General features: G+C 39.6%; 1 protein-coding gene across 1 annotated transcript in view; it reads left to right on the top strand.

Moving 5' to 3' along the window:
* Moxd1 (monooxygenase DBH like 1) overlaps nucleotides 1-20,637 on the top strand; it is an 83,524-nt gene extending 62,887 nt beyond the window's left edge. Inside the window, exons 9-12 of the mRNA XM_006986693.4 lie at nucleotides 743-802; nucleotides 7,348-7,490; nucleotides 18,003-18,171; nucleotides 19,309-20,637. Of these exons, the coding sequence (XP_006986755.1) occupies nucleotides 743-802; nucleotides 7,348-7,490; nucleotides 18,003-18,171; nucleotides 19,309-19,473 (537 nt within the window). The 3' untranslated portion in view covers nucleotides 19,474-20,637. The remainder of the gene's footprint in view (nucleotides 1-742; nucleotides 803-7,347; nucleotides 7,491-18,002; nucleotides 18,172-19,308) is intronic.
* Nucleotides 20,638-21,227: the final 590 nt, after the last annotated feature.

The raw sequence follows: 21,227 nt of genomic DNA, 5'->3' as shown, positions 1-21,227 counted from the left end.
ATGAAGAGTTGTTCTGTGCACTCAATAGGATGCTTTTTTTCCTTCTTCTCCTGGGACCTGAGAATCAAACTCAGGCTGTTACTAGCATGAACCTTTATCCATTGAAACATCTCACTGGCCTTTTAAATCTGCTCTCAAAAGTTAGATTCTTATGCAATTTGTGAAATGACACCAGCAGAAATATCTTATCTACATGGTGGAAAGCTATAAAAATATCATCATTCTTCACGTCTGCTGTAACATTCAAAATGTTGGAAAGCACTAAAACAATTAATTACTATTAATTTATAAGGAAATAAGAACATAACTAAAGATGTTTAAGGATGATCATGGATGCCTAAGTAATCACAGTAGGATCTTGACTAATGTTTCATTAAATAACTCATCTCTACTAAAGAATGAATACTAATTATGTCATTAAATCTTCTCATAAGAGCCTTGCAAAGTGCTGATTTTAATCACTATGCTTGGATGAACACATTGTGTCCAGAATTGTTCAGTTTCTTACCTAGGTGTCGTAGGTGCCAGACTATTGTAGAGTCTGATGTGAATTTAGAGAGCCCTCCTGTTTGCTTGCTTGCTGATTATGTTAACACACTGGAGTTAAGCAAATCAAAGTCTTCTGAATCCAACTGCCTGATGCTTTCCCTCATGCAGTAACTATAAACTGCTGGTCTAATGATATATTAGATAAACAAAATGACCTCAAACTTTAACCTGAAGACTTTTGCTTTTGTTTTAGGGAGATAACCTGATCACTGAATGTCGGTACAACACCAAGGACAGATCTGGCATGACTTGGGTAAGAAAATATTATTCTTAAAGTTCATTTAAAGAGAAGAAGAAATAACCTTTGCTTTTAAAGACCAAAACTAAAATGCAAAGTCCGTTTCTATATTGAAACAAAACTCTGAAAGTCTTCAGCATGAAGCATCACAGAGGTGAAGCAAAAGCTGTGCTAGTGTTTTATCAGACTTCAAACCCTGATGGAACTGCAATAATGACTATGCTTGTAATTTATTGGTGCTTCAGGAAATCTACCCTTCCTTATCTTTGTCTGACCAGATAGACAAGGAATTATCTTGTCTCTACATTACTTGGGTCTGCCTGGATGTTTACTTAATTAAATCCACTTCAAAAGGAAGAATGAAGTACATGAACTCAGAGCTTCTGACCCAAAAGGAAATCTGGTCCCAACAGAATTACTGGGGACTTCTGCCAAACTCTGAAGAAATAGATATTTCATGCCTTTCTCAGTCTCTGCTAGGAACATAGATAGAGGTCATCTCCCACCAGCCTATTTTATTAAGAGAACACAATCTTCACTCTAAAACTGTATACAAGGCATGAAGTAGGCCAATATGCACTGTTGGCAAAATATTGACAAATTGCCTCCTGTTTTATATGTAAATCTGTTATAACCGGTTAGAGTTTAGATATATAAAGCTGAAAAGTCAGAAAATATATCCTACCAATTAAGAGGTTGAAGGAAAAAGATACAATTTATCTAGAAGAGGCAGGGAAAACCCCCTAAAACTTAAGACTATCATAGGGGGGAGAAAAAAAGGCAGTAGCCAGGAATAGGAAGGAACTGCCTTACCTAGATCAAAGTTAGCTATGGCCAAATCTGTAGCTAATAGTAAATCAAATGTTTAAAATATTTCTTTACATTTGTAAAGAATGTAGGGATTTTTTTAATCACTGTCTTTATTGGGTGTTATGATGAAACTTCATTCTGTCTTATTGTAAAAGAATGAAAACAGAATTAGAAATATCAAGAAGGAAAAGGTAAAAGAGTAAAATACATCCAAACCTCTCCAAGTTTATATTTTAAAGTAATTGCAGTTTAACATCAAAGAGTAATCTTGAAGTTAAATAATCGAAAATAAGAAGTTATATAGAAATAAAATCCAACATTAGATATGGTTAATCTTGTAGATAAAAATATAAGTATTTGTGGGAGACAATAACTATCAGCTAGAGAATTTAAGAGACACTGTTGTGGGAGGCCAGCTCCCACCTTTTAAAGGGTTCCTATGAGGAGGAGAGAGGGATAAGAGACTTTTAGATAGAAAGATAGCAGAAAGGAGACAGACAGAAACACAGGATAGATTTCGGAGGACCTGGATCAAAACCCAAATGTCCCTCTTCAAAAGGGCTTTTAATAACAATGCCAAGGGGCAGGGCAAAAGACCTCCCCTTTGCTAGATCAAAGTATACCACACACCCAAATGTAGACCCTTCCAAATACCTGGTAACCATGCCTGTGGTTAAATCATCCTCTTATACAGACCTGGTGGATAAAACAAGCTCAGATTCTCGGGCCTTGGGTAAGTTCTCACTAGGCAGCTGCTGTGGGTTTCTACATCTCTCCCTTCTTAATGTATTAAAGAGCCCTTCAGACTCCTCAGATAGACTATGTCTGTCTTAGGTTGTCTTTCTTCCCTAATCAGCCTTACTTGTTGTAGAGAAATGCTTTCCATCAAGTGTACTCTGCCTTAGGTTGGCAGGTAGAAAGAAGAATGTTACTCATCCCTGACTACCAGCCTCTGGCAGGGGGAAGTACAGAGTTTAACTGAGCTCTGAGGCAGGTCCCTACTAAGAGCTTGCAAATAGTTGGAACAACCACAGTAATCCCTAGAGCTGCCACATTGCCCAATAAAGGAGTAGAGAATGACCAAGATGGAATGTCCTTTTTGAATGGGTCTAAGATATCTGTATCAGCCTTTGCTGTGCCAAGCCCTTTTTTAAATCAATAAACTCTTGATGCAAACACATCAAACAAATCAATAAACTCCCAATGCAACTGCATCAAACTTAAAGATTCCCTTAACTTCACCAAACCATTGTTCATTAATATCAACAGATTAACATAATTCTAGTATGAATATTAGTATACATATTTACAATTCTTACAAACTTATATTAAAAACAAACTCTCTATAGGACTATTTACATTTTACAAACTTTAGCAAACATCTAAAAGAGAGCTCTTAACAGAACTATTTACACTTGCAACTTTTCTTCCAACAAGACAAAGAGTACATGAATTGTGAGCCACCACAGTTAAAATTGCTAGGTGAACTCAAAACTGTTTCATTTCTGAAGTTCAAAGTTCAAAAAGTCAGTTCTAATAAGTCTTGTAGTTCCCCTGAAAGTTTCAAGTAAGAGCCTAATTTGTCAGCAGCTCTTGAGTCTTTGAATCCAGCTCCCTCGACCTTAGTATTCAGTGAGTGCCACTGCTAGGGGGCTGTAACACTCAGGATGCCACTGCTCTTCCCCACCATCCCCAGCCACCTTCTCCGCCCAGTCTTCCCAGCCATTCTGGAGCCAGTGGAAGTGTGTCCAGTGGTAGATGGTCGTCTGGCCAAGGCTCAGTCCCTTTACCCAAATTCATTGCAGTTCCCCTGAATGTAACAAATGTTGCTGATTCTTCACTCTCAGCTACAGAGGCATTTTCAGTTAACTTTCCATAGGAGAGCTGCCCTAGGGCAAAGGTGGAATTACCATACTGAGCTGCCTCTCTGCTCAGCTAGTAAGTCAAGAACTGTCTCTTAAAGGAACCGTGCATTGATTTGCCACTAGCAATCAGAAGCTGTGTGGCTCTGGGCTCTGTTTCATTCCAGCTTTACAGTCTCAGTCCTTGAACACCAAATAGTGACAATACCTTTGTCCCAAACTCCTTCTCAGAAGTCTGGGGGACCCCCTTTATCTCCTACTTTCCCCAGACTGAAGGATGGAACATTCATGTCAGGAATACCAGTTTGGCTGCTCTCACTCCAAATCCTCTGGGAGAGTGTCAGCAGCTACAGTGTCATCAGAGCTGACTGGCATTCCTCTGTTCCATGCAGTGCACCAAGTGCTCAGGCAGCCATCAAGCTTTATTTGGTGACTGAGGGTACAATTTCCCCCTCTTAATTTTTTGAAACTGCATCTAAAACTGCCACGAGCTCTCTCAATGATGCCTTGTCCTTGATAGACTTTTATTAGCCCTATGTTTCCCTCTTTTGCATCTCAGGCTCAACCCAGGTTCTTTATTTGCCCTTAAGCTTTTTCCACACCCAAAGCAACTTCCTGGTGTCCCAACATCTCTCCCTTGCTGTGAGCCCTGATTTCTAAGGAGGGTCTCAAAGCAGCCTGACAAGTGGCATTAGCATTTTAACTGCCTCCTGATAGGCAAGCTTTGGTCATCCATTTCCAGGCCCCAGGAGGTAAGATTTCTAAGCTTTCTAACAAAGCTTGCAGAAAAAGTAACAACTGGGGCTGTACCAAGAGCAAGCTGTTTTTAACTCTTTAAACTGTTTAAGATGAATTGGGCCATGCATTCGCATGATATTTCCCTGCATGTCTTGCTACTCAATTACAGGGAACATTTGAAAGCCTTGCACCTTTCCCCTCTGCTTGCTGCCTCCCAAATACTGTCTTGAAGAGGAGACACAGTGCTAGCAGTGAGGATTTGCCATGTTTTGGAAGGTTTTTGTGCCAGGGAAATTATGGGTGATCTTTCTATTCTGACAGATGACCCCCTAGGTGAGTCTAATCCACCCCTACAGAAGAAAACGAGACCTGGGAAGGAGAAACTTGAAGTGCATCCAGTATTTGAGAAAGAGAAATTACTAAGTTTTTCAAGCACTTTAGTTCCTCCCTTGTCTCATCACAAGGCTTCTGTTCCTTAAACTCGGCTTGATGGCCAAGAGGGAGTGACTCTGATTGAGCAGTATTGTAAAAGTATTCTCATCTAGTGGCAGTTCCAGCAGAGGAGAAGGTTTCCTTCTGTCCATGTCCACCTCAGGAAAAATTCCCCCCTGCTGCTCAGGGATTAGATCTAAGCTGTCCTGAATTAATGCCAACAGGCCAACAGCTTCCACAGGAATCTTTTTCAGCCAATGCTCCTCATAATATTTTTGCATTTTGGCTCCAATTCTCTCCCAGGAGTCTGTGTCCAGAGTCCCATTGTTGGAAAACCAAGGACAGTTACCCTATGAACTCCAGGAACCTCTGTACTTGTTAACAATTCTGCCTTAACTCCCCTAGTTTTCAAACTTTTACAAGCAAATATACAAGCATCTGCCGACTATTTCCCTGCCCTATAGAAGATTTTCTTTCTCAGACTTCTAAGTCTGTGATGGCTGCTTGTTCCCGGATGCTATTTTCAGGTCCAGCACTAGGGAAATTCTACTCTTAGCCTAAGTTTCTTCCTACATAATGTTCCTATACCTAAACCCTATATATTTTTTTTTTACCTAATTTGATAGATAAAAATTAAGAGAGAGAGAGAGAAACAGAGAGAGATACTTGCTGCAGCCTAAATTTTTATAGACAGTTTTTGCTCACAAAGAATAAAATACCACAGCCTTAACCTTAATACAAAACCAGACATGGCCAACTTCTTCCCATGGTATTTCTGTACTCTCACTTACTTCTTCTGCCCCCAAGTCCCTAGTTCTGATGCAAAGACCTCCCCCTTGTTAGATCAAAGCACACCACACAGCCAAGTATAGACCCTTCCAAATACCTGATAAGCAGGCTCATGGTCAAATCATTCCCTTATGCAGCCCTCCTGGGTAAAACAAGCTCAAGTTCTTAGACCCTGAGTAAATTCTCACTAGGAATCCTCTGTGGGTCTCTACACACTGTTTTTATGTATAGAATGCTCAAAGTATACTACACATTTATATAAAAGATTCCTTCTGAACTCAGTATTGTGTATAACTTAATATACACCAATGAAAAAAATCAAAACCAAAAAATGGAAAAACTAAGTAAAATGAAGAAAAACCTACTTATAGTGGTCTATAAATTTATGTGATTCCAGTGAAGGAAATTTCATGATTTGGGGAGTTTGCTAACTAATAAACCTTTGCCTAGTCACCACTAAGAGCTTCTCTTTCTTCATTCTTGCAAAAATGTTTGCTGTTTTAGTTTTTACATGCATCAAAAAATATACTTGGAGGATCAAAGGGTCAAGAATAGGAAAGATGGCTAATGAGAGTCAGATGGGAAGTGAGCTAAATCAAACCTTATTTTACAGCTGTGGCAACTAATCCAGGGTGGTTTGTGTCCACAGTTAGAATTTCAGCAACAAACGTACTCATCCTACATCTGGAAATGTGGTTGTGGATAAGTCAGGGCATTTGGATAAATGAGGCATTGTGGGTGTTTTTATTTAATGCTGACCTGATCGACTGCTTATAATGAGAAAAATAAATTTGTCTTTTTATAATTTTCCCCCTTTCTGTTATTTGGATCATTTCTATCAATCGGTTTTAAAATTTATTAATTCTTCCCTGGGTTGGAGCAAATATGCTGTTGAATTCATCTTGTGGACTTTCAGCTCTTAAACATCCATTTTTCTGGGTTTTATCTTTCTTTTGCCACTCCTGTACTCTTGCCACATTTTGATCATATTTGCCTTTAATTGCTTGACTTCTACAGCCTTTGTCAATCCACATCTGTATCCTCTCACAGTTTGTGACTAGTGACATTTTTTTCTTGAGTAAAAATAACAGTTCACTGTTTACTTAATAATTTTTGTTGGAAAACTGGGCAGTGAAAATTGTTGAAGCAACTCTAGATTCCTCAGATACAGTGGAATATTACCCGCTTATAGTTAAAAGGTGTTACCCATTGCCACCGTGGCACATAGCTACTGATATTTGTAGTCCTAAAAATAATATAGAAAATTCGGGTCATCTGAGAAAACACTCCAAAAGTCCATGGGAGGGAGAGGCAAGAGGCTAAGGAATTCAAAAACAGCTTGAGCTCCATGAGACTCTCTCTCACCCTCATAACCCTGAATAATTCCAACAAAGTGATTTGTAACATGCAAACATCATCAGGAACCTCTGAAATGTCTACTGTGGCACAAATTTATATCAGATCAATAGAACTCTTCGGGACTTTAATAGATTATCTAAGAAAGGCACCCCTTTTTGTTTTTGCTTTGTTTGCATTAGAAAGGCACCCTTTAAAGAGATATAAATAATATTAATTTTTAATGTTGCAATAATTTTTGAAAGTTAAGAGTCCTTTAAGTTAATAATTTTCAAAAGAGGCAGAGGCAAAAGGATTGTGAGTTCAAGGCCAACCCTAGTAACTTAGTGGGACCCAGTATTAAAGCATTTTAAAGAGAGGCTCGGGATAGAGCTTAGTGGTAGTGGTTTGTCCACCAACTCTGAGACTTGGATTTGACCCTCAGGACCACAAGAAATAATAATAAGCTGTTACTTACAAATGATAAAGACCAAATGTATTTCAGAACTGGGGATCTGCATGACACTGTTGGCTTTGTGTTCTGTGTGTGAGAGCTGAGGGAAACTTTGCAAAATAAAACATCTCTATTTTCAGGGAGGATTAAGCACCAGAAACGAAATGTGTCTCTCCTACCTTCTTTATTATCCAAGAATTAACTTGACCAGGTGTGCCAGCATCCCGGACATCATGGAACAGCTGCAGTTCATTGGTGTGAAAGAGATCTACAGACCCGTCACGTGAGTGGCAGTGAATTATAGACTTCCAAGAGTGGGTCTCATCTCCATACTGAGACACTATGGGCTATTTTATGTGCTGCTCTTTTTAATTGCTTGTAACTCAGGAGACCAAGTAAGGATCTTGGTTGCTATGTCCAAGTTCCTCCAAAAACCCTTGGGATCATTGATAGCTGGATCCTAAAGGATCCAGCTGTTAGCTGTACTCTTGGATAAAGTTATTGCCAAGAAAGGATACAAAGGGAAATCAGCAAAGGAAAAGGCAAAGTTCAGAGCACCCAAGCTCCCAGAGGCCTCTCCATGTAGCCACACAGAATACCCACCCAATTGTGATAATGTCCCTACGGAGGTCTCCTAGATAAGCTCCATAGAGCAGATGTGCCTAGGCTTTTTACTGGAGATGCTCCTGTAGGGGCTGCCTGCCTAATGCATGCCCAATTTGCAGACTTGCCAATAGAAAGCAGGTGTTCAGCACAAAGCATATTGATTATAGTGCTGAGCCTTTTGATCATTTAGAGGAAGTTTTATATCAATCTAGGAAACTGACAACTATTTAAATTGCTAACCAAAAGTGAACCATGTGGTCAGGCTTTAGACAGGGTCTTCCTGCATGACTTGGGTTGACTTCCAATTTTTGATGCTCCTGCCTCTGCCTCCCAGGTGCTAGTATTCTGGTTATGTGCCTCCATGTTCGGGTAAGAAGCAAGCATTTATGAAGAGCAGTTTCAGACATGCTTTGTAAACACTGTATGATTGCATATCATAGAAACTAGAGTTTGGGGGGTGGTAATAGACAAACAGATGGGCATTAAATAGTATTGGTTGTTATAAAACAGTGAAAATAGTGAAGGGAATGTGCAACTGTTGCCAGCAGAAGACTCAAAACCTTTCTGGGAAGTAATATTTGAGCAGGGACCTACAGACTGAAGAGCCAACGATGGAAAGATAGGCAAAGATGTTGTATGCAGAGAAAAGAGTGATGTGTGTGTATATCATGAGCCTGCTGGGTTTGAGAATGAACAAGAGGATGCCTTTAGCTGGGGCAGAGCAGAGATTGGCAGAGACCAATGTGTGAGGATGTAGTGTCAGAAGTAGACTGGGCCACACAGGCCATTATGAGTAGTATGAAAAGAAGTCACCGTGGGATAGTGGCAGTCAATTTGGTGAGGGTGAGAAGGAAGGACCACAGGAGGATAAGATGGGGAAAGAGTACTGATCAGGAAATTACTGTGACTGTCCATTGAAAGCCAAGGGCACCTTGGACCAAGGCATGACATCATGCTAAGGATGCGTTATGGGAGATGCTGAAAAAGAGTTTATGTTCTCAGGAACAGTGACACAAAGCGTAAGGATGGTTGGCAGAAATTTATGGATGATGTAATGTGTCTTAACAGGAAGATCTTTCTGATAATTAAGACTTTACAAAATGAAAAAGACTGATATAATTGGACAAACATATACACAGATTTTTGAGAGTGCTTTTAAGAATAGGATAAGAAAACCATTTAATGAAGACATTATAAAATGTGGATAGTCAAAGAAAACATATAATAATTTATGTTCCAAATAAGCCAAGAATTAGAAATTGTAAACTAAGTGCTTTCTTGTTCATCGTGTATATATATATATGCTTTCCTCTGCTCCTTTCTAAGCCCTGCTGTGACCATGAGTGCAGAAGGCACCATCTAGTCATCACTAAATACTGATCACAAAGCACTTATGTGAACTGAGCAGCAATTACTAAGTCTGTTCACATCCATGAGTTAGTTTAACCTTCTTGCACATGATCCCAGTTGGGGAGGAGGGCATGGGGCTAAATTTCCATAGGGGAGAAAACAGAAACTAAGATTAGGAAACTGCTTGACACTGCACAGTATATCATAAATGGGAAAATTAGGGTTCACAATCCAATATCCTCTTCACAACCTATGCATGGAAGAATTTTCCAGAAGTTCAACCTTTCAAAATGAAAGTATGATGTGATTAGACAAAAGTACATAGGGTTAATAAACTATTAATAGACATCAAAACAATACATGAAATGTAATTCTAAAATACACTAGGACAGGGCACAGTGAGGAGACTCAGTGGGAAAAGGCACTTGTTACCAGGCAAGTGAGGACCTAAGTTCAACCCCTGGAAACATAAGGGTATGATTTGTTTGAATATTTGGATGGTTGGATTTTGGCACACATGTGTGTGTGTGTGTGTGTGTGTGTGTGTGTGTGTGTGTGTGTGTGTGTGTCTTTGTGTGTGTGTGTCTTTGTATGTGTTCATGCATGCATGTTTATGTATTGGAATGCTGGAGATCAAACTCGGAGCCTGGCACATGGCAGGCAAGTGATGTACCATTGAGTTACACCTCTAGCTTCCCAAATATTCCTATCATATTGCTCCTTACCTCAAGTAGATTTTCCTCTTTAGAATATATTCTACACCCCAAACAGGAAATTTCCTAATTGTGTGATTATTAGCAAAAAATGTAAAAAAAAATGACTATATGTTTACAAATGAATAGATGTACCTTGCTTCATCCTTTATGATCACCATGGACTGGGCATCTCTACAGATTCCTTTCACCGCCTGATGGGCTTTGCCAGTGTCCTTAGTTTCTATCTTCCTGGGAAATGCTACATTTGTGCCTTTGTCATGTGGAATTACAGGAAGAATTACTTTCCAAAACTAGGTTAACTGTGGGCTATCATTACCCAGAAAAATAGTATTTTGTTTTCTTGTATTATAGCTGTATAATTTTTCTAATCTATTTAGAATTTTCCCCGGATGTTTTCTCCTTTTTTATATAAGAAAGTATTTTCTTTTTAAGAGGCAAAGGCTGAGATACAGTGTTTTCCAGACTGGCCACATACTCATGACAATTCTCCTGTCTCAGTTTTTCAAGTTATGGACTTAATAGAGGTGAACCTCCAAACCTGGCTTCAAATATTTTCTTTCACTGTTGACACTTCTCAGTATTCATCTTCCACACTTTATCTATTATAATTTATTTTGTCTTTATTTCCTTTGCTCTGTAGTCTGCCTCCCATCTTATTCTATTGCTTTATTACCTTGAACTTGAGTTTTTAGTCATTAAATTAAATTCATTAAATCCATATTATTAAACCCACATAATTAAACTCTAAGAGGAAACAATTTCTGTAACTTTCTCCAGTTTCATTTGTTCCTACTTTCTTCTGAGATCAGTTTTCCTGTATTTTTAAAGATTTTTTTTATTATGTTTAATTATGTGTATGGGGGGTGGGTATGTGCACATGTGTGTTTGTGCACACAGAGGCCACAGGTGTCAGATACCTGGAGCTGGAGCCATAGGCAAGCTCCCTATCGGTGCTTGGGTGCTGGAAATTGAACTTGGGTCCTCTTGGGAGAGCAATCAATGCTCTTGACCACTTAGAAATCTCTACAACCCCTTTTATTCATATTTTATAAGTATTTAAGTTGTACCACGTGATTGTCTTCAGCCTTGTGGTTTCATGGGTCCCATCTCATTTCTTGCTTATTCTGAGGGCTTCTGTCCAAACCTCATCACACATATTTGAACCTAGGCTTTCTTCTCACCACACCACAGCTGGAGGATTCGATGAGTCATTTTCTGCACACTTATTTTGAGAGGAAAGGGCTGTAGGGTGGGACTGGACGCTCCCTGGTTGAATGTGTGTATTGTCCCTGCCTCGGATTTATTGCTGCTGTTAGGAGCCACCTTCTCTCTGGTGGGCTGAGTCATTTTTGTAGAGGAATGTGTCAGCTTTGGAAGGGGATGTCCAGTCTCTTGCCACCCTGGAGACTGTCTTCTCTCTATGAGACTCCATCTGGCTGTGTTCCTTCCAGTCATTCAACAGGGTTGTGCTTTACTGAGACAGATTTCCCATTGTCCTTCTTCAACAATCAGAAGATTACGACGCCGTGTTACATTTTGTTTTGTTTTCTTCTTGATGATCTGCTTCCAGATGCTGTGTTCACCTTTTATGTCAATTGCTTGGGGCATAATTTAAAATTAAGTGTACCTATCTTTAATGAGATCTTCATAAGATTTCATCAATGTCACACCTATCATATTCAATCAAAACATAAAACCCCCCTCCTCCATAAAGTTCTGGGAAGCTGAAAATCTGCTGTATGTCACTATGTTAATTTTTTCTTTCCTGAATTTTATATAAGTGTGGCTGTAGCCTGTGCTTGTGTCTGGACCCTTTATTAATAATGATGCTGGGATTCACTTGTATTTGTGGCTGTTTCACTCAATGCCTTTTTCTCGCTGAGCAATATTCCCCTGGGTGGGTCCACTTCCTATAGGCTCATCACTGTGGAAATACAGCTTCAGTGAGATGCAAACATTCAGACCACAGCAAGGGTACTAGGACCACCCCTGATGTTTCTAGTTTGTCCCTCCATTGTTTGGCATTTTACATTCCCAGAACACTCTACAGTTAATCTTCAGAATGACAGCAAGAAACTTCCCTTAAGTCATCTGTAAATGTGTGTGATTTCTTTTTACTTTTATGCACATTTCATATATTATCAAACTGAGTCACATATTACTGGATGGTAAGAGATCTTTATATTATGGATATTCATCTCCTGTTAGATACTGAGCCATGGATAATTTCTCTCAATCTATAGCTTGATTTTCATTGTTTTACTGTTGACTGAGGTTCCTTCTGTCATTTTGTCTTTTGAAATGCCCTCCAAGAAATCTTTAAAAAACTATACATTTATTATTAATGTGTGTGTGTGTGTGTGTGTGTGTGGTGTGTTGTGGTATGTGTGTGTGTGTGTATGTGTGCTGTGTGTGTATATATATATATATATATATATATATATATATATATATGTGGGGTGTGTGTGTGTGTGTGTGTGTGTGTGTGTGTGTGTGTGTGTTTAGGACAACTTGCAGGCGTCAACTATTACCTTCCACCATGTGTTCCCCAGGGATAGAATTCAGATTGTAGTTGGCATCTACCTGCTGAGCCATCTTGCAGGCCTAAAAATTGCCTTTTTACTATGAAATTTGGAAAAAAATTTTGCAGAGTTATTTGACCATATGCTGACTCTGGCGTGGACTCTGTTCATGGCTATGTACCTAGGTTTACTTTGGTACACACTTGATTTTTGTAGTCCTGGAGGAAGACTAAATAGCAAAACACAGTCTGTAAAGTCCCACCTTTTCCCAAATTAATTTGATAGTCTAGGCTCATTATATTTTCACACTTAAGATTAAGAGAATTTATCGATTTCTTAAAAACAAATACCCAAACAAAAACCTAAAATAATATGACTGGAAACGCTACAGAAAGCTCAGGGCATGCAGAAGGAACCCATCAGCCACCCAATAAAAACTAGACAGCCCCAATTAGCAATACAACAGCCCCTGTTTCCATCCCTGGACAAGAAGTTTAAAAACAAACAGTCAAGACCAAAGGAGATTTATATGGGTGATATGGAGTTCCTGTACCAACTAGAAAGAACTGACATGTTAACCATAGTCATTCTACTCCATGAACATAGTATGCATCACTCATTAAAACATTTTCTCCTTCTTCTCAGTAGTTTTTAGTGTGGTTTTTCTTATAGTTTTTAGTATAGATGTTTTCACCTGTTTTATTAATAATATTGATCTTTTATGTTTTAATATCTTTTATGTGGTAATTTTGTAATGTGTCTCTCGGCAATTTCCAGATCTTGGACTTTCTCCAATTTGTCTTTAGATTAGGGTTCATCTTTACATACTTGTTCATGTGCTTAGTCATTTTTTTTTACTGTATGTATGTATTTTGTGTTGATGATCACTATACTGTCCCTAATTCTTTAATATCCCTGTCAGTGTGACTCTAGAATAAAGGTTTAGGGCCACTGATCTTTACTATTAAGGCCGGATCCACTCTCCAGTCTCCAAGATGGATCTCTGAGATATCACTGAATGCCTGTGTCATCAGCAAAGACTCTCCACTCTGGCTATTTGGAACTTGAATGTGTACCAGCCGTGTGAGCTCTCAGAATCATAGTTTTGTTTTGTTTCTGTTTTTTTTTTAAATAGTTCCCAGTTACTCTTTGCCTAACCTTGTGCCATTTTATCTTAAATCTATTTGACTCATTAGTCAAGTGCGTATTTAGTTACCCTACGGACTTAAAGAGCTCTCTCTGTCTGTGATCTATCCCTCTGTAGCACTCTGCTTTGAAACTTGCAGAACTTCAGAATCCCTTAATTCTGACTCTTGTCTCATTAATTCATTGAGATTGTCATTTTATGGCTCGGAAATTCTCCTTTTTGGCATTGTGACCCAGGGCGTGCTCACAGGCAGAACGCTGGGATGAACACAGTGTTCAAATATGACCTGTGTTCATTTCCTTTGGGGTTATAGTTTTTTCCTGCCTGTTTTCCACTCTCCTAACCCAGACATTCTGTACAACTTTGTTAATGAGTGTTGGCATTTATCACAGTCAGTTGGTGTCTGTTACTCCTCATGGCCGGGAGTAAAAGTCCATTAAAGAGCATGTTGTTTGTTTTACTAATTTTTGACCGTATGTTTATTTGTGTGATAGAGGTTGAATCTGTAAAGCTATTCACTCCGCTGTATGGACCTGGCCCTGCTTCTTGGTTGAAGTTACCTAATTTCTTTCCTTCTCCCCACACCCCTTCCTGTTCCCAAGAATGACTCTAGCAGCAAGACCTTTGAAACAGCCGTGGGGTTCCAGGCAGATACTAGGTCTAACAACTACAAGTTATTTTCTTCCATCTGCTTTTACATTATACAGAGCAGGAAAGCCATGCCTAAATTCATTACATGTGAAATGACTCATTGGATGAACTGAATTTACAAATAAAATTGCATGCTTTTTGCAAAGAAAATCAAAACACACTCTGTGCTACTGTGGGGAGTATTACGTTTTGCTGTGTTATAAGAAAAATGTATCTCGGAGTTTAAATTTGATTTGCAAAGAAAAATTATCCATCAGTATTAAAGTATAATATTAACACAATTTGTTCAAATCAACTACAGTGATTATTTATAATATCAATTTATTCATATGTGTGTCTGCGTAGACACACCGGAAACTGCTTTAGTTTCTATAACATTCTCAATTCCTCCAACTGAACCCTAGTCCCAATAATAGCAGGGGTACTGGTTGTTTTATCTAATTTATTTATGTTAGTTTAATTTATTTATTTAATCCCGCCACTGTTTCTGATGGGAAGCTTAGTCCTTTTCAAACAAATAATTAGCACACTTGCTTTTGCGATTCTTCTGTCCTCTTCTCTCCTCAGTTCTCCAGGGAGTAATCTGAGCTGTGTGGTTAGAAAACTTGGAAGGTTTTTGGTGAGAGGTGACAAAAGGGACATTTATTAAGGAGGGTCGAAAGAGACAAAGTATGAAGCAGAGAGGCTCAGAGGAGGCTGGTCCTACATTTTCAGGTTCCCAGTCCTCAAGCACTGTCTCCGATACCTGGGCCATTCAGTCTGCTCTCGTCTCCCTGGCTGCCCTACCAACACACGTAGTTACAGCTTTCACTTTTTTTTTGCTGTGAATTCTCCATAAATATTAACTTACTGGCTTATTATAGTATCAAAGCTTTCAGAGTCAGCTCTGCAGAATGCTTACAGTGTTCACTTCGGCCAGCAAAGCTGCACAAAGGTCACATTGACCACCACATTAATCACACTGAACCCCTTAGGTAAAAGTCCAGGCGACCCCTGGTGGTGTTTCAGGAGATTGCAGGGAGCTACTTGCTCTCCAACCCCTGAACCGCCTCCATTTCTGTTTACAAAGTTGGTCTTTCTTTCTCTTCCTTTCTTTCCTTTTCCTTCCTTTCTTCTTCCTTCCTTCCTTCCTTCCTTCCTTCCTTCCTTCCTTCCTTCCTTCCTTCCTTCCTTCCTTCCTTCCTTCCTTCCTTCCTTCCTCCCTCCCTCCCTCCCTCCCTCCCTCCCTTCCTTCCTTCCTTCCTTCCTTTCTTCTTCCTTCCTTTCTCCTTCCTTCCTTCCTTCCTTCCTTCCTTCTTTCCTCCCTCCCTCCCTCCCTCCCTCTCTCTCTCTCTCTTTCTGTTTCTTTCTTTCCTCCCTCCCTCCCTCCCTCCCTCCCTCCCTTTCTTCTTCCTTCCTTCCTTCCTTTCTCCCTTCCTTTCTTCTTCCTTCCTTCCTTCCTTCCTTCTTTCCTTCCTTCCTTCCTTCCTTTCTTCTTCCTTCCTTTCTCCTTCCTTCCTTCCTTCCTTCCTTCCTTCCTTCCTTCCTTCCTTCCTTCTTTCCTCTCTCTCTCTCTCTCTCTCTCTCTCTCTCTCTCTCTCTCTTTCTGTTTCTTTCTTTCCTCCCTCCCTCCATACCTCCCTCCCTCCTTCTTTCTTTCTTTTTCAGTATAGATACCTTGTCTCTGTAAAGGTAAATGTCATTTTAATATTGAATATCAAAACTACTTTACATGTATAAAAAACTAGCAGCAAATTTTAAATGGTAGAATATGCAAATTTAACAGGCTTCTTTCTAGTCAAGGTTTGCTCTATGGCAATTCTGGGTTATATCTATAAGTCACCAAAATTTTATTAGAAAATGCTATAGATTTTAGAAAACTGCATGACACAGTTAACGTAATATGATGCTGACTGCTATTACAGTACTCAGCATTAAAGACTGTGTTAAATAATATATATATAAGACTCTACAAAGTTATATTGACTTGAATTAGAGGGAGGGATTAGGGCTGAAGGACAGAAGCCTACTAAAATAGTACCCACTTTTCTTATTTTCTCGGTTCTTAGAACAGATGAAAAACAATTTTCAATTTTGTCATGAAAATATTACTTTTATAACTTCCTGCCCCTCGGATTTATAGTTTGTGTATCTTGTTTAAAAAGATAACATCCAGGGTGCCTAAGCGGGCTGCCCAGGTTGGAGAGAGGCAGGAACAAGCCAATGAACAGATGTGAGGACCCAGCATTTAAACTGTGGATTCAGCAGCTGGGCATGATTATCTGTGACTACTGGCAATCCCTAAATCATCATCTGGGGCTGTCACAGGCTATCGGTCACTCATGATAATCTTGTGTAACAACTATGATTTAGTTAATGTCAAGTTTTGGACATGTAAATAGTTTACCTTTCTTTTTTAGAAATCAATAATATGCAGCATTGGGGGAAGCAGTCTCCTGAATCTCCTTTCAAGCTGACTAAGGCACATCCATGTTATCTTCTTTCTTTGGCGTTTAAAATCATGTGTCTTATTTTAAAAGGGTGCCCACGGAAGCAGAGTATATTAGGTGTGAAGTATAATTTTTCAGTAAGATTATTTTTTTAAGACAGAGTTACATGTAGCCAAGGCTATTCTTGAACTCACTGGGTAGCAAAAGTTGGCCTTGAAGTTTTCATCCCCCTCTCTGTCTCCTGAGTGCTAGGGTTATAGGCAGATGCCACCACGTACAGCTTCAGTGTAATCTTAAGCCACCGATTCAGTTCTAAACCTTTAGTGCTTATCCTCTCAAGCAACCAGAGCAGGACATTCTGGGGTGGCTTTTCTGCTGGACACTCTGAAGTTTAAACCGGTTACAGTAACTTTCAAGAACCGGAAGTGTTCTTTACCAAATCATCAGTAGCATCGTCCAGTTCAGACATTAATACCTACCAGTTATGCTATAATGTTAACTGGAATTTTCAAGCCCTAGGAAAGAGTTCCAAAGCAAAATTATTTGTCTAAAAGTTAACAACCACTGGCCGGATTCCCATGCTTTAATGGACAGCCCCACACTCGTGTTCATATGCGCAGCCCTAACTGGACTTGGTGGGTTACAAAAGAAAAGAAAAGGAAAAGACATGAAATTGGGAGGGAGTGTGTTGGGGGCATGCGGATGACCATATAATTATATGGTCATATTTTGTTGTATATGTGTATGAAATTCTCAAGAACAAAGAGAATTTGAACGAAGAGAATCTCTCTGAAAACAAAACAAACCACCCAGCAACAAAATTTGATCAGTGTATGGAACTGAAAAGTGTAAATAAAGGTTGCCTATAATTTCACCTAAAGCAATAAAAATAAAAGTAATAACCACTTGCATCTAAAGAAGATGAATCATTCCTTTAAGAGCCTCCTTACTTGTTAGTTGGAGAGATCATTCAGCAGTGAAGAGCACTTGTTCTTACAGAGAATCCAAGTTTAGTTCTCAGCACACAAATAGCAGTTCACTACCATCCATAACTGTTCAAGTTCAAAGAATCTGATTTCTTCTTCAGGTCTCCCTTGGCATGAGGCATGCATGGGGGACACATACATATAGGCAGTCAAAACACTCATACACATAAAATAAATAAATGTCAAAGAAAGAGAAAGTCTCCTTATTTGGAGAAGACTTCCAGTAACAACTAATGAGTCCATAAATGCCTTATGTGGAATTATTTTTATATTTAAAAAAATGAGTATGCATGAAGTCTATGTTAGAATGTTGAAAATTACAGGAAATATGAAATGTACTATACTGCAATGTGATGTACTAAATGTAATTGTGATTATTTAATTTCAGGACATGGCCTTTCATTATCAAAAGCCCGAAGCAATATAAAAACCTTTCTTTCATGGATGCAATGAACAAATTTAAGTGGACTAAAAAAGAAGGGCTATCCTTCAATAAGCTTGTCCTTAGCCTGCCCGTGAACGTGAGATGTTCCAAGACAGACAATGCAGAGTGGTCGGTAAGCCCCGCTTTTCATCTTCTAAGAACCTGGTTGTCACACCTGAATCCCAAAGAGGAAATTCTAAGCTTCAGGTAGCCATCCACCGATCAGTGGTCTGAGTGTCCTTTCATGTTTGGTCATGGAACTTGTTTGGTGATCATTGGAGTTGGCGGACAACCAACCTCTGATTGCTGAGAACTCCCTTTGAAGAGAGATTTTTTTTTTTCTTGGAACTTTAGTTGTGATGAAGTGGAATCGATGGGGCAGCTTAGAAACCATGGAGACCTGCTTTAGCTCTTTCCAAATAGTGTCTAGTCCTCTTACCCCTCCCTCCTGTCCAGGGCTAAAGTTTCTGCCTCTTCTGAGGCTTGGCTTCTTCAGCAAGTACAGTCTATCCCCTAATCTCCACCAGAAGTGAAGGTGGATAGGCAACTGTCTTAGTTACTTTTTCTTTATTGCTGTGACGCCACTGCTATAGCAACTTGTAGAACAAAGAGTTTATTGGGGGCTTTTACAGTTCCACGACCATCGTGGTGGGGAACCTGGCAGCATACATTCAGGCATGATGATAGAGGAGTTTACATGATGATAGAGAGTTTACATTCTTATCCAAGAAGGGGAGAGACAAACAGAGGGAGGGACAGAGGGATAAAGAGAAAAGACACAGAGGGAGGACACAAAGAGAGACAGAGAGAAACAGAAAGAGAGAGCTAACTGAGAATAGCACAGGCTTTTGAAACCTCAAATCCCACTCCCAGTGACACACATTCTCCAACAAAACCACACCCCCTAATCCTTCCCAAGCAGTTCCACCAACTGGGGACCAAGTACTCAAACATAGGAACCTATGGGGGAAATGAGAGAGAGAGAGAGAGAGAGAGAGAGAGAGAGAGAGAGAGAGAGAGAGAGAGAGAGAGAGAGAGAGAGAGAGACCTAGGAATGGCATGGGCTTTTGAAACCTCAAAGCCTACTCTTATTGATACATACTCCAACAAAACCACACTGTCTAGCCCTTCCCAAACAGCTCCACCAATGGGGGACCAAGTCTTCCAATATATGAGCTGTGGGGTCATTCTCATTCAAGCCCCTGAAGCGAACTAAGCCACACCCTGCTCTTACACAGCTGCTCACAGGAACTGCCTTGTTCTTTTTCAGATTCAAGGGATGACAGCATTACCTCCTGACATCAAAAGGCCTTATAAAGCAGAACCTTTGGTGTGTGGGACGTCAGCTTCCTCTCCTCCACATGACGTCTTCTCCCTCAGGTTGCTCGTGTACTGTCTGCTTCTTGGAAGTACGCTGAGCACCCAGGGCTTGTGACTGCTGTCCTTGGTGACACTAGAGTCTGGAATCTGAGACTGTCCTTTAAAGTCAGGTTAAAGACTGTGTTCATGTTGGGCCTGAAGAGATTGGTGTGATGAGCACAGAAACTTCACTTTCACACACACACCCTCTATTTTCCTCCCCAGTGTTCCTGAGCTATGTCACTGGGGTTCTCAAGAGTTTCCTTGTAAAAATTCATGTTCTGTGCCTATGGTTAGTAAAATAAAATGGACCTGACTTAACCACTTTGAAAGTTGGACAAGCAGAACGAAAAGAATGTTTAATTGTTTTCTATATTCGGTGTTACTCAATATCCACTGTTCAACCTGACATCCCTCCTTCTTTTCACGAACAACATCACAGGAATTGCTTTCCACTCCACCTTCCTTCATTGGTGTAACTCGCAAGGGTGAGCACAGCCCTGCTCTCTCTGGCATTGTCCAGTCCCTGAGTTTTCTATGACCTCTGACCTCAATGCTTTTCAGTGGTAGCTCTTGTGTTTCCTTGTTCATCTGAGTCTGTTGATACCCAAACCCAGATCTAAGTATTTCCCTGTCTCCACAGTACTGTTCAGCTGATTTTTTTTTATTAAGCTCTGTCACTCTCTTCAAAGAAAGGGATTCTGATAAATGTAGAGGTGGTGGTAGCTGATTGTAGGCTAAGAAAACAATGCAGATGGCCGCAAACCCCTTGCTGTGAAGGGTCCTAGATGAGATGAAATTCCAAAGCAAAGCGGACAGTGTGAGCAGGCAGGAAGCCATGGGTCCGTAATGTTCCTCACCACTGGGTGTTTCACACTGCCTCAATCTGAATCACATTTCTATGATAGATTTATTTTTATATTAGTTAATAAACTGACTTCCAACATAAAATTTCCACCAACTGAAGATCTTATCATTCTTTTGGTTCTCTTTGAATTAGCTAGTTAAATCTTGTTTTATGTCCTATCTTTATTCATATGGTCTATGTTTTGATCATATTAATAAACTTAATGGAATTAAAGTTTTTGTATAGTATCTTATGTGGCCCTCGAGAGAATTAAGTGATTGTATACTGATGTCAATAAAATCAGCTGAGAAACTGTATTTTTTTCCACTCTAAGCCCTTTCTGTCTTGCAAACGTAAACTATATTGTCATTTGAATAAATATTATGTTTTAGAGTGTTTGCTTCTTGATTCAAAGAATTTTCCATTTTGGCAATATTGAGATATTCTGTGGCTACTATTACTTATTTTTGTTTGTGTAAATGTTTCCTATCAGAGTGGTTTTTTTCCCCATTCAGTTATTGGCATAAGAAATATGATCACCTCAGATAACCCCTATTTGAAATTTTAGGCTTAATTTTACTTCAGAATTTCTGGATCTGAGGTATCAAAACCAAATTATTTCCATTGTAGATGAAGCAGCACTCCATTTACTGTCATTGTTCTTTGTAAGAAACATGAGCACACCCAACCATAAAAGAGTGAAGAGCTTTGGAAGCTGGCATGTAAGGAGCCCACCCAGGAGACCTCTTTCCACCGGCATTGCTGGCCGCAAAGCTGGCATTGTTGTTCTGCTAGGGTCTTTTATGACTACACATGGCTTTGAGCAATTACAAAAATGCTGGTAATAGGAGAGATTATGTAGTGAGAATTCTGCACAGAGCTCATTACATGCTAAGTTGTTTGATCTGACATGAAGTAGACCTTCTTATGCTGCCAGCGCTTCTTCATGGTCTTTGTGATGTTGCCTTGGACTAAGTCAACAC

The sequence above is a fragment of the Peromyscus maniculatus genome, chromosome 16 (genome assembly GCF_049852395.1).
Source record: "Peromyscus maniculatus bairdii isolate BWxNUB_F1_BW_parent chromosome 16, HU_Pman_BW_mat_3.1, whole genome shotgun sequence".
NCBI classification, from domain to species: domain Eukaryota; kingdom Metazoa; phylum Chordata; class Mammalia; order Rodentia; family Cricetidae; genus Peromyscus; species Peromyscus maniculatus.
Note: the sequence above shows the minus strand (reverse complement) of the source record. Positions and strands in the feature narration are given on the sequence as shown.